The following is a 12881-nucleotide window of genomic DNA, read 5'->3' on the forward strand; positions in this document are numbered from 1 at the left end:
AGAATGGCAACATCCTCCAGTCGTTAAAGGAGCAAGCGGACATTCATGCTAAAAAAAATTAGCACGGTCTCCAATAAAATAGACAACATTCAGGTTTGCTTACGCAAGAATGAGAAAGTTACTAACTCCTGTCTCGTGGAGGTGTCTAAGATATGGAAGAAGTTAAACGACCTGGAGGACAGATCCAGGAGAAACAATGTGCGGCTGGTCAACTTACCGACAGACGCTGAGGGTAACGATCCAAGAGGTTACCTCCAGAAGATGCTGCCTAATTGGATTCCAGCACTCAAGAATTCCCACAGCACTCCATTGGAGATTTGTAGAGCACATAGGATCTTTTCCAACAACACCTCAAGACCCCGGACCATGATTTTTAGGCTTCTACAGTACACTGGCAGGCTATCCTGGAGGGTGCGAGGAAAGCCAAACCTGCTCTCCCTGATGGCACCCAGCTGCAGTTCTTCGCCAACTACAGCATGATGCAGGGATACAAGGAAATCCGCGCTAAGCTTCCACAGAAGAGGATCGACTCTTTCCTTATATACCCAGCAATTTTGAGAGTGAATATCAAGGGCATGAAGATGCTGTTTAACTCGGCAGAGGAAGCAAAAGAAGCTCTAAAATCATCGGTGCTGGGAGATATGGAAGAAGACCCTGGGCAAAGTCCACACGCCCCTCGGGAGGAGATGGAACTGCATTAAGAGCTCGGACCAGCCTGTATGTGCAATCTAACGGGCACGGGCAAGTTAACATCCTGGGTGTGAAGTTTTCTGGTTATTCTTTTATTGGAAAGTCATTCGTTGCACTTTTGTATTTAGTTAATTAAGGAGCCAATTTGTTTCTGACTATTGCAGGTCAGAGTTTTAAGGTGATATTCAATATACCCAAATGTAATACTTCATCGAGACTGAAGCTGAAAAGCAGCGGTTTGTTTTGACTAACTTTAGAACGTTATGTCTCCAGTAGACTTGTTTACATTCTTGGGCACCAGGTAAGACGCAATTGGTGCCATCACTAAGCGACTGTCTTGATTAGGTGTTATACTATATTTGAGACGGAAACAGTTTTAATTATATAGGTTAACAGGATTGTCCAGGTTTCTTCTTTCTTATCTTTTTGATATGATTGTCCATGAGAACTACTTTGCCTTTCTAATTTGTTGGTGCTGGGGGGGGCGGTTAATGTCAATGTTCAGTGTCTGACATTGCTAAATGACACTCACAGATGTTACAAAGTAAAGGGTTGAATGGGAGGGGGGGTGGGAAGGGGGTAACTCAGGGCTCCACCACCAATTTACAACAACAGATCCAGGGGAAGATGAGCAACACAGATAAATTAGAAAATCTTACTATTGTATCACTTAATGTTAGAGGATTAAACTCTCCCTACAAGCATTCAAAGGTTTTAAATTTCTTACGCAGAAAGAAAATAGATATCGCGCTGTTACAGGAAACACATCTTAAACCTAATGACATTCCCAGGGTTCAAAACCGCTTTTATAAACCCGTCATAGCATCAGCTGATGGTACTCGTACGAAAGGAGTTATGATATTAACAAGACGTAATATTAATGTTTCAATTGAAAGGACTGGCACCGACAATAAAGGACATCTAGCTTTTTGCTGTATATCCATTCAGGGTAAAAAAGTTGCATTCATTAACTTATATGCCCCAACTATATTCGAGGTTGAATTTTTTCCGTTAATTACCTCACAATTACTGAAGTTAAGTGACTACCAACTATATGTTGGTTCAGACATGAATGCTTTGGTAAACATTAACCTCGATAAATCTTCCTCAACTATATCAGGCTCTCAAGAATCTGCTTCCAAAGCACTTAATCTATTTCTAACGGATTTAAATTTAACTGATGTATGGTGGGTACATGATCCGTCTGCTAAAGACTATACCTTCTCTCCACAAGACATAAAACTTTCTCTCAGTTAGATTACATTCTTATATCCTCCAGTCTGCTGCCTTTAGTACACTCAATGGAATTTTTGCCCAGGCCTCTATCTGATCACAACCCAGTCATATCTACTTTTAATTATGGCAAAATTAAAAATAAGGCTACTAGGTGGAGGTTTAACTCCACCCTTCTAAAAAACAATGAATTTCTATCACAACTGAGAACAAAACTGACAGAATTTGTAAATTTAAATAAAAATAGTGTCTCAGGTGTGACACTGATTTGGGCCTCCATCAAGGATTTCTTATGAAATAACACCCTAAGGTTCAGTTCTCACCTACATAAAAGCCAGCTTCAAAAGATTCCCACCCTAGAAGAAGAATGTAAGGTTTTGGAGAATGATCTCAAAAGGAGATACACCATAACAAAAGAAAACAAGCTCAAAACAAAACAAGCAGAATTAAATGATTTATTAAGAAGCAGGGCAGAATATATGATCCATATAACCAAACATAAGTATTACACAGAAGGCAGCAGACCGAGCCATCTTTTAGCTCTAATGCTCAAACAACAGGAAGCTAAAAGGTCTATACCAGCGATTGGATGTGCTAAACATGGAGTAGTATCTTCAACAGAGGAAATAAATGAGATATTCAAGAACTACTTTAAAGCTGTATACAAGTGGTTCAGTTCCTTCTGAGAATCACTTCACAGATTTTTTTAGTGGATTAGACCTCCCTACATTGTCATTAGAGGACACCGAAGCTCTAGACTCTCCTATTACACTGGATGAGCTACTTAAAGCAGTCAAAGCTACAAATAAGGGCTATACGCCAGGCATAGATGGCATACTTGTGGAACTTTACCTAGCACTTTGGGATATTCTTGGACCAGTATGGTTAGAAACATTAAATTATGCTTTTGGAAATGGCGCTTTCCATAGAGATCTAAACACAGCCCTGATCACAGTTATACCTAAGCCTGGTAAGGACCCCTTGGAGTGTGCCAATTACCATCCAATCTCCTTAATAAATGCTGACCTCAAGATATTTTCCAAAGTCTTAGCCAGTAGGCTTGAGACAGTACTTGGGAAAATAATTAGCCCAGATCAAACGGGCTTTACCAGGGGGTATCTTGCATCTGATAATATTCGCTGGCTCTTACACATACTGCGTGCAACACATAAAAGCCTGCCTGCCTGTGGCCTGCTATTTCTAGATGCTGAAAAAGCGTTTGATTGCCTTGAATGGCCATATCTTTGGAGAGTTCTAAAAGAATTTAAGTTCAGCGATAAATTTATCAATATGATTCAAACACTGTATGCTAATCCTTCAGCCTGGGTATGTGTGGGAGGAGGTTTCTCAGAGTTATTTTAATTTTTACTATATCTGTTGAACTATTTGCACATTTAATTAGAAACTCTCCTCAGATCTCCCCTATTACAATAGGTACAACTTCACATTCGATATCACTACACGGACGACACGCTAGTTTATATGGCAAATGTTCAACAAACTCTCCTCGATGTTTTAAAAACACTGGAGCAATTTGGACTTTTTTCAGGATACAAAGTTAATTTGTCAAAATCAGCACTGATGCTGATTAATGCAGATAAAAGTAAGGTGTCTCTCCCTCCCCAGATTAGGGTTACAAATGAGGTCCTCTACTTGGATATTAAAGTTAATACTTCCCTATCATCTCTGGCTAAAACAATTTACTCTTTAATTCTGAAAAAAATAGATATTAATAGATGGAGACACCTGCCAGCATCAATGAGCATCTTCCCCCGCATTAATTTTATCAGCTGAATGATCCCACTTGCACCTCCAGCAGGATATTGGCAAAAACTGGACTCCTTACTATAATGCTATGTTTGGAATGGTAAACGACCCAATATAAAATGGTCAGCTCTACAATTCAAAAAGTCGGATGGGGGATTGGCATGTCCAAATTTTAAATTGTATCAATGGGCATTTGTATTAAAAAGTCTTAGCTATTGGATGGAGGAGGATAAAGTTTCATCATGGAAAAATATAGAACAAGAGCTAATGGCACCAATAAAGTTGAAGGGCTTTCTCCTTGTAGGTATGTCTACCAAAAAAGGTGATTTGTATTACGGTCCAATTTTAACCCATATGCTACAAATGATTAGAGCAGCAGAAAAATTCCTAAAATTTAAAAGCGTATGGTGAAAATCATCTCCATTATGGAACAATAATCATTTTCTACCTGGGGGGAAACCATTCACTAACAGAACTTGGGAGGATAAAGGTATTACTACTCTTCAAGATATTAATGGGGCAAGTATTATCCTTAGCTTTCAAGAACTGATATCTCAATATAATATTAATAAACACTCTCATTTCTTCTACCTTAGAGTAAGATCAGCTTTTAAAGCCTACGGCATTCCCTGGGGGTCAGATTTAAAGGACCATCCCATTTTAAGTTGGATACAGAGTGCTCCAGGACAGATAGTGTCATATATCTATGATAAATTAAACTCCCAGAAATATATGCCCACATCAGGAATGAAAGCCTGGGATAGGGACATATCTGAATTGGGACAAGACTTAGACTGGGATGTGATTTGGGATAATGCTGCTGGTGATTGGAAAAACCCAAATCATCGGTATACACACTTGAAATTTTGTCATAGAGCATATTTAACACCGAGAATTAGACATCCAAGTGGGACTGGTTCCTGACCCATGTTGCTCATTTTGCTCCCACAGAACAGTGGGCTCTTTTATACATGTTGTATGGGAATGTCCAGGGGTTTTTGGTTTGTAGGGGTAGGTTATCAGTACTCTTACAGAACTAACAGGGGTACAATTACCAATGGACCCCACTGTACATCTTCTAAATGATGACTCCCACTTTTCCCTTACGGAAAATCATGCAAAATCTGGCTGGCAGGCCTGACTGCAGCTAAGAAGATTGTAGTCCAGCGTTGGAAACCTCCCCATGATATTTCAAATACTGACTGGCTTCAGAGCTTTTTGGACATTTCTTACCTGAAACTTTCATCAGCAAGACTAAATGATGCACGACCAAACACAATCTTAATGTGGACAAATTTGATATCTTACTTAAAAGATCTTTTGTTAAAATAGGAATGCTTTGTCTGTGTATGTACTACTATTCAGTTGGTTGGTGGAGGGAAGATGGATGGTGGGGAGAGAGGGGTGGAGGGGGAATGGTGATGAAGGTTGGGGGTGGCTGGGTTAAAGTCAAAATGTAATTGCCAATTGGTTGTATTGAATGTAATTTGTTGGTGCTGCAATAAAAATTTAATAATAAAAAATATACATCAGTATTACAGCTACTGGTGCTATCATAAATGATGAGTAGTGGGTGGTAGCAGGTTGTTCAGAAGCTTCATAGCCTGGGGGAAGAAGCCACCACCCAGCTGGAATATGAAACAGAGACTATACATGTTTTAGCACCATTTGATATTGAAAATATCAGCTTGGTTGGTGTGACTAATAACTGAAGTGGTTGAGGTGTGCGCGGAATGGTGAATGACAGAAGTCCAGACAGACTGAAGGTTAGAAGCACAATTAACTGTTCACTCGCCCACTGAACTCACCACAAAACCCACTAGCTGAGAAATGATTTACTAAACTGAAGTCCAGATACTCTTTGCATCACACCTTCTCCTCTACATCAGTGATGGCTGCTACCTCCCATTCATTTCAATCAACAACCCTGTGATAGAGATATCTGCTTGACCTATTTCACTTACATTGATACGTTTTTGTTTATTTCTTAGTACTTATTTAAATCAAATGGTAAAGTTTTGATTAAAAACCTAAAGCAAATGACAAACAGACTGGATACTCCCGGGATGAAGCTTCAGGGTTGGCCAAGTCCACTTTTCACTTGAAGCCCATCTGAATGAATGAGTGAATGAAATTTATTTCAGTCAGTACAAACCTGACAAAAAGCATCATTTTCAACAATGATTTCATAGGACAAAATTACAACCCAAAAAAAACATAGATATTCTTTAAAACAGACCGAAAGGGTGTAGGCTGAAGCTACAGTTTATTACGCCTACCCCTCTTACTTATATAGCAACATATTTGGCATCAATCATAACATCAAAACAAAAAATTTCATAATCTTTTAACACAAAATCCAATTTCAAGTATCATTTATTTACATTACTCCCATTCATTTTAAATGTATTTATATTTGTTCATTAAATTATTTTTAAATAATCTGCCTTGCTAGATACGCTCAGCTCATTCAGTCCTCCATAATTAAAGTGTTACAACCAAAGGGCTATGGCAAGTCAAGTTGTGGAATGAGTTGAAAGCAACCTTTTCCAAAGTGTTTAAAATGTTGGAATCATAAAAACTTCATTTCAATTCCTTGGTTTTTATCAAGCAAAAACCAAAACGAAAAGTATAGCATACGTGTGGGAAAACAATGAGGGAAAAAAGCACAGCTTGGTTAATACTCACCTCTGATATTATATGTCCATTTTCAGCATGAACCTGAGCAATTGCTCCCAACTTCTTACAGTGACAGAAGATGGAATACAATTCGTCATCCTGAAGCATGAAGAGATCTTTGTATGCCATGAACATCTTAAAGGAATTCACACCCCTCTCATTAACTAATATTTCCATTTCTTCTTTCACCTGTGAAAAAGCAGATTAAAACAGGTAGATATGGTAGTCTTCCACAGCTACAACAGAGAGAGAAAGACAGAAGAGAGGCAGGGGGAGACAGAGAATAAAAAGAGGCAGCGAGAGAGAGAGAGAGAGAAAAGGACACGAGAACGAGAGAGGAGAAGCAGGAGAGAGAGTGAGAAAGGAGGCTGAAAGAAAGTAGAACATAGTATAAGTAGAAAAAGAGAACAATGAGCAAGTTTGGAGAAGGGGGTAAACAGTGGGGACAGAGAAAAATGAGACCAGACAATGGATGACTACAGCAGAGACACAAGGGAAGGAGATGAAAGTGCTGCCCAGGTCAGCAACTGGAGGGCAGCCAGCCACTCAAATCAATTCCCAGATTGTTTCTTTAACACAATATACCATCCATATTTACTGAACTCGGTATAGTTTGTGTACTATTGTTGCACACATGCTATCTCTTCTGAACTTGAACTTTTTCATGAATTCCAGTGTCAATTTGCAGTTGGTGTTCAACTACAGAGAACTATACTATCAACAATATAATTTCTTCAATCCAAGACAATTCACTGAGACTTCCATGTAGAGTCGCCAGAGTAGGTATGTATACCAGCCTATAGTAACACCTATGACTCATGAAGAACATTACAGAACAGACATCTGGCATCCTCAAAGCATAACTGCCACTTCCTGGAAAAATAAACACAAGAGGTTCTACAGATGCTGGAAATTCAGATCAATACACACAAAATGGTGGAGGAACTCAGCAGTCAAGCAGCATAAATGGGCGGGAATATGTAGTCAATGTTTTGGGCCATGAACCTTCATCAGGACTGGAAAGGAAGGGGGAAGAAGTCAGAATAAGAAGGTGGGAAAGGAGTCGGACTACTAGCTGGCAGCTGATAGATGAAAGGAGGTGAGCGGAAAGGTGGATGGAAGGAGAAGAGAAGCTAAAAAGTGATTTGTGGAAGAAGTAAAGGAATGAAGAAGGAGGAAGAATCTGATAGGAGTGGAGAATGGACTAATGGAGAAAAAAAAGGAGGGGCAGCAGAGAGAGGTGAATGGTAGGTGAGAAGAAGAGAAATGGTAAGGGGGCGCCAGAAACTTCCAGAGTTACTACCTGGAATTCTGTACTCTGGAGGAGACCTGTGGCGCTCAACTTCAAAGCATTGACACTTACGGTAATATGCTTAATCCTGAAAACCTTAAACATTGTAACAAACAGTGCCTGCTCTTACCTACACACAGTCAAGCCAAGGCTGGCATCTACTCTCACCTCTCTTTTACTCTTTACCTATCTGAAAAGACTTCGGGTATTCTCTTTAATATAAGCTTACCTTCAGATTTCATCTCCCCCCATGGCCTTTTTAGTTGCCTTCTGTTGGTTTTTAAAAAGCTTCCCAAACCTCTAACTTCCCACTATTTTTTGCTCTATTATATGCCCTCTCTTTTGCTTTTATGATGTCTTTGACTTCCATTGTCAGCCACGGTTGAGTCATCCTGCCTTTAGAATACTTCTTCTTTGGGATTCATCTATCTTGCACCTTCCCAATTACTCCCAGAAACTCCAGACATCGCAGTTCTGCCATGATCCCTGCTAGTGTTCCCTTCCAATCAACTTTGGCCAGCTCTTCTCTCATGCCTCTATAATTCCCTCTACTATACTGTAATACCGATACATCTGAATTTATGCTTCTTCCTCTCCAACTGCAAGGTGAATTCTATCATATTATGATCACTACCTCTTAACTAGATCAATCGTATAAATACTGTAGCTACAAGAGAATTGAGGCAGAATATTCTGCAGTGAACAATACACTGACACAAACCCTTCCCATCATCTAAAAGCCCAAATGTGTGATGGAAATGTCTCCACTTGTTTGAATCAGTGCAATTCAAACAATATCATGCATTGTTTGACTTGACTGGAATTCCACTACCACTCTGTATATTCAATCTCTACATCACCCATGCAAGACTAATCCTGTTGAAAATATCTCAAAACACACATTAACTACTGAGACTTGTTTCAGAAAGCCCTCAATATTAACACATATTATGATAATCACTGGAATTTTACAAATATTATTTAAGCTGAAACAAATTAACTTAATGTGTTCACTGTACCTTTGCACTCCACCAGGTCACAGCTACATGGAATGAGTAATCACAACAGACTTTGGGATCTGCCCAGCTCTTCCATCTGTCATAAGCTTCTAATAAAGAGGTACCTTTCTGAGGGATCACAAAGTCCAATATCATGGTCGTACCTCCTGCCACAGCAGCCTGTAAAATATGAAATATTACATTGCTGAGCTCAGTTAGACCAAAGAAATTTCTCACGTTTCCCATTCACTCACTCCCCCAATCTAGTTTCATCTGCCCAGAATCCCTTCCATCTAGTTCCACTTATCACATACCAGTGTCTCTCCCTTGCCTTCTGTTCCGAAGTCCAGCATCAGCTATGTATAGCATATGCATGGGTGGGAGGGAGGAATGGGGCTTGTTTTGTTGTGTTCTGTATTGTTCTGCTAAGCATTGTGGGCGTGCTATGTTGGCACCAGATGGTGTGGCGACACTGGCGAACTGCCCCTAGTACACACTTGGATATGCTCGTTGTTAATGCAAATTACATATTTCACAGTATGTTTTGATGTATATGATAAACAAACTTGAATCTTTAATCAGCTGTCTCGTTTGTCTTCATACCTCTCGTTTGTTATTGGATTCCTGTGTCAGTTCTAATGTCACCTCTGTTATACAATTCACTAGAACACTTTCAGAACCTTGGGAATTTTGGTTAATCGATCTCGCCACCCACCCTGTTGACATGATTTTTGGAGAAGTGCCTTATTCTCATTTGACCTTCAACCCAGAAGTTTAACTCAGGTCTGTAACTCAGGAATCAAACTTTAAAGGGGAATGGGATGACACACTCAGACATTAGTCATGTAGTGGTTTACCTAGTCATAGGGCACTACGGCACAGAAACAGCCGCTTCAGCCCGTGTAGCCCTAGTCCCATCGACCCACACGTGGACCACATCCCTGCATACCCTTCCCATCCATGTTGTTACCCAAACTTCTCATAAATGTTGAAATTGAACCCACATCCACCACTTCCACAATGACTCCACCCTCTGAGAGAAGAAGTTCACCCTCATGTTCCCTTTAAATATTTCAGCTTTTATCCTTAACCTGACCTCTAGTCCTAAAATCACCCAACCTCAGTAGAAAAAGCCTGCTTGCATTTACCCTATCTATACCCTTCATTATTTTATATACCCTTCCCTTCATTCTCCTACACTCCAGGGAATAAAATGCTAATCACCTCAACCTATACTCGAAACTCATGTCCTCAAATTCCAGTGAAATTCTTGTAAATTTTCTCTATACTCTTTAAATTTATTGATACATTTTCTGTTGGTATGTGACAAAAACTGCACACAATACTCCAAATTAGCCCTATCTACCTGTGACATCACATTCAAGTAATTATTCCCAGATCCCTCTGTTCTACTGCACTCCTTTATGCCTTAAAATTCACTGTGTAAATCCTACCCTGGTAGGGCAAAAAGGGAAATCACAATCAAACTTCCCAGAGCAATTTTTTTTTTTTAGGTGGATTGCGTCTATATATCTAAAAGCAGCCAGGTGCCTTGCATAAAAAATGAAAAATGGTCAATAGAAAATTAAATACCGCCAGAGGATTGGCAGCAATCCTATGTTTAAAAATAGAGATCCAGCAAGTTCAGAGAATTCGTCCAGAATTAAGCCATTTGGTGCATCGAGCCTGTTCCGCCATTTCATCATGGCAGATCCATTTTCCATCTCAGTCGAAATATCCTGCCACCTTCCATATCCTTTCATGTTCTGACTAATCATGAATCTATCAACCTCTGCCTTAAATACACCCAATGACTTGTCCTCCACAGCTACCTGTGGCAACGAATTCCACAGATTCACCACCCTCTGGCCAAAGAAGTTCCTCCTCATCTCCACTCTAAAAGGATGCCCCTCTATTCTAAGGGTATATCCTCTGGTCTTAGACTCCCCCACCATAGGAAACATTCTCTCCACATCCACTCAGCATTCGATAAGTTTCAATGAGGTCACCCCTCACTGAGTTGGTGAAATATTATCCAATCCTTCATCAAAGATGCACAGAAAAGCTTTCAGAGATTGAGAATACACAATTTCCAGCAGAGATTTCCAAATAGAGGGTGGTGATTGACCAAACTTACACTATTATTCTCAGTAGCAGAAACCAAAAGTACCTGATCTGCAGAAGATGAAACATAGATGGGAGTTTCAAAATACCTTCAACAGCACACAACATGGAAGCCCATAGCAAGGATAGAAAATATGGAATTAGAAATATGTAGCAAGCTCATTAAAAATTTTCAGATGACACCAATATGGTATGTTCCAAAGGCTGCAGAAAATAAAGGTGCAGGCAATAAGGCCTTAAATCGAAAAATAAATAAAGCACAGTTCTTTATCACTAGAAAAGTCAAATTGAAAAGTAGATATTATGTTAAACTTCCCTGTTCTGGAAAGAAGGAAGAGAAATGAGAGGGAGAGTGGAAGAAGAGGGAGGAAGAAGGAGTGAGGAAAAAAGCCAAAAGAAAAGGAAGAAGGGGAAGAGGAGGAAACAAGGCAGAAGAACAGTTGCTTGGAGGATGTGGGAAAATAATTACAGGGATGACCCATGAACTGCACACTCACACCAAATCAGAAATGATGAATGGGCTGGGTCCCTTTTCTCTTGCAAACAAAAAACTGCAGGGTGAACGAGTAAAGTACTTTACAATGAGAAAAAGTTTCTATAGATCACACAGAGAATGCTTCTAATAAATCTACTGCTTAAATGAAAAATAAACTGCATTTGTTTTAAATGGGGTCTTTTCAATTAGATCTTTATGAAGTTTGAAGATACTTACACTTAGAGGTAAGTTGGAATTCAAGGGAAATGGTCCCTTGCCATTGAGTTACCTTTGAAGTTCCACTGAGCAGATTGCTCAGAATCAAGGAAGCTTTATATTGATTTTTGTAAAATGAAGTAACAGTTCTCTGCTGGGCAATTCCATCCTTTCTAGCCAGGTAATTAACCTTTGTATATCATTTGTCTCAGTCAAGAAATTCAATATCAACTTCACACTGTATTACAGTTTTACCCTAAGAATAGTCCTATTCCACATAAGACAGCTGGGAAGCCAAGCAGCAACACATGAATACTGATGGTGTGAGAATGTGTTGATGATAATCGACTTTGTGGCTGTTAACATCAGCAACAATTCCAGAGGAATGAATTGGTAGCAGAAGTGGTATATGCAGACTCATTTGTAACATTTGAAAAGTTTAGATAGATACATGAATGAGAGGGAGCAAAAAAGAGATGGAGGATTATGGTCCAGGTGTGGGCCAATTGGACCAGGCAAAAATCCAGGCTGGCTTGGACTAGATGGGATGAAGTGCCTTTTTCTGTGCTATACTGCTCTATGACTTTTTGATTCTATGCCCCATACTTCCTCTGCATGTTCCTAGCCTTGTATAGTGTGCAATTAGAGACAAAGTGGAAAGTTTTCCCCCAATACTTTTACACTTCTTCTCACTGGCAGTGCTTTCTAACTATGGATCACACACACACACACACACACACACACACACACACACACACAAACACACACACACACACACACACACACACACACACGCACAGAGTAAAGGCACAGTGAACTAGCGCTGGAGAGATTGAGTGAACCATCTAGAAGCATGGAGATGGATGGTAATGCGGATACACTGATTTAGAAGAATATTCTTGTACTTTGCAGATAGCAGAGAGGTTCTCGCAATTGAGGAAGCAGTTCCTCATTCTCTACTGACCATTATGGTGCTAAGGTTTAGGGCAGCAATGAAGGTCATCCAACTGTGGCGGTGTTCATCATGTCAGTAGCTGGGTTTTCACTACTGTCAGTCATGCAAGTCCCAGGTGGAGATTCCGGAGTACCATCACACTCAGATGCAGACAGATTATTCATTGCTGTTTCTCTAACCGTTTTACTGTCAGGGTTGTTAGCCTGAGCTGAACCCCTGAACCTGGAGGACCGGTGGACCTCTCTTGGTCTGCCCTCTACGCTTTGATCAGTTTGGCATGTGTGACCCCACCAAAAGCCAAAGCATAAAGCCCATATAGCTTTCTGGGTCATTGAGGCACACAAGCCTCCAAACCCTATGTCAAGGTTGTGGTTCTCTTGGAGGAGTTCCTCATTATTAAGCATTTAATCTCTATCCTGCCATAACAATAATTCAACCCCATTTCTGTTTCAT

At 40.0% G+C, this 12881-nt stretch overlaps 1 protein-coding gene across 1 annotated transcript in view; it reads right to left on the reverse strand.

Moving 5' to 3' along the window:
* Nucleotides 1-12881, reverse strand: part of dpys (dihydropyrimidinase) — a 68779-nt gene that overhangs the window by 34361 nt on the left and 21537 nt on the right. The window contains exons 2-3 of the mRNA XM_072274934.1: nt 8680-8838; nt 6379-6558 (exon numbers count right to left, since the gene is read on the reverse strand). Of these exons, the coding sequence (XP_072131035.1) occupies nt 6379-6558; nt 8680-8838 (339 nt within the window). The remainder of the gene's footprint in view (nt 1-6378; nt 6559-8679; nt 8839-12881) is intronic.

The sequence above is a fragment of the Mobula birostris genome, chromosome 1 (assembly GCF_030028105.1).
Source record: "Mobula birostris isolate sMobBir1 chromosome 1, sMobBir1.hap1, whole genome shotgun sequence".
NCBI classification, from domain to species: Eukaryota; Metazoa; Chordata; class Chondrichthyes; order Myliobatiformes; family Myliobatidae; genus Mobula; species Mobula birostris.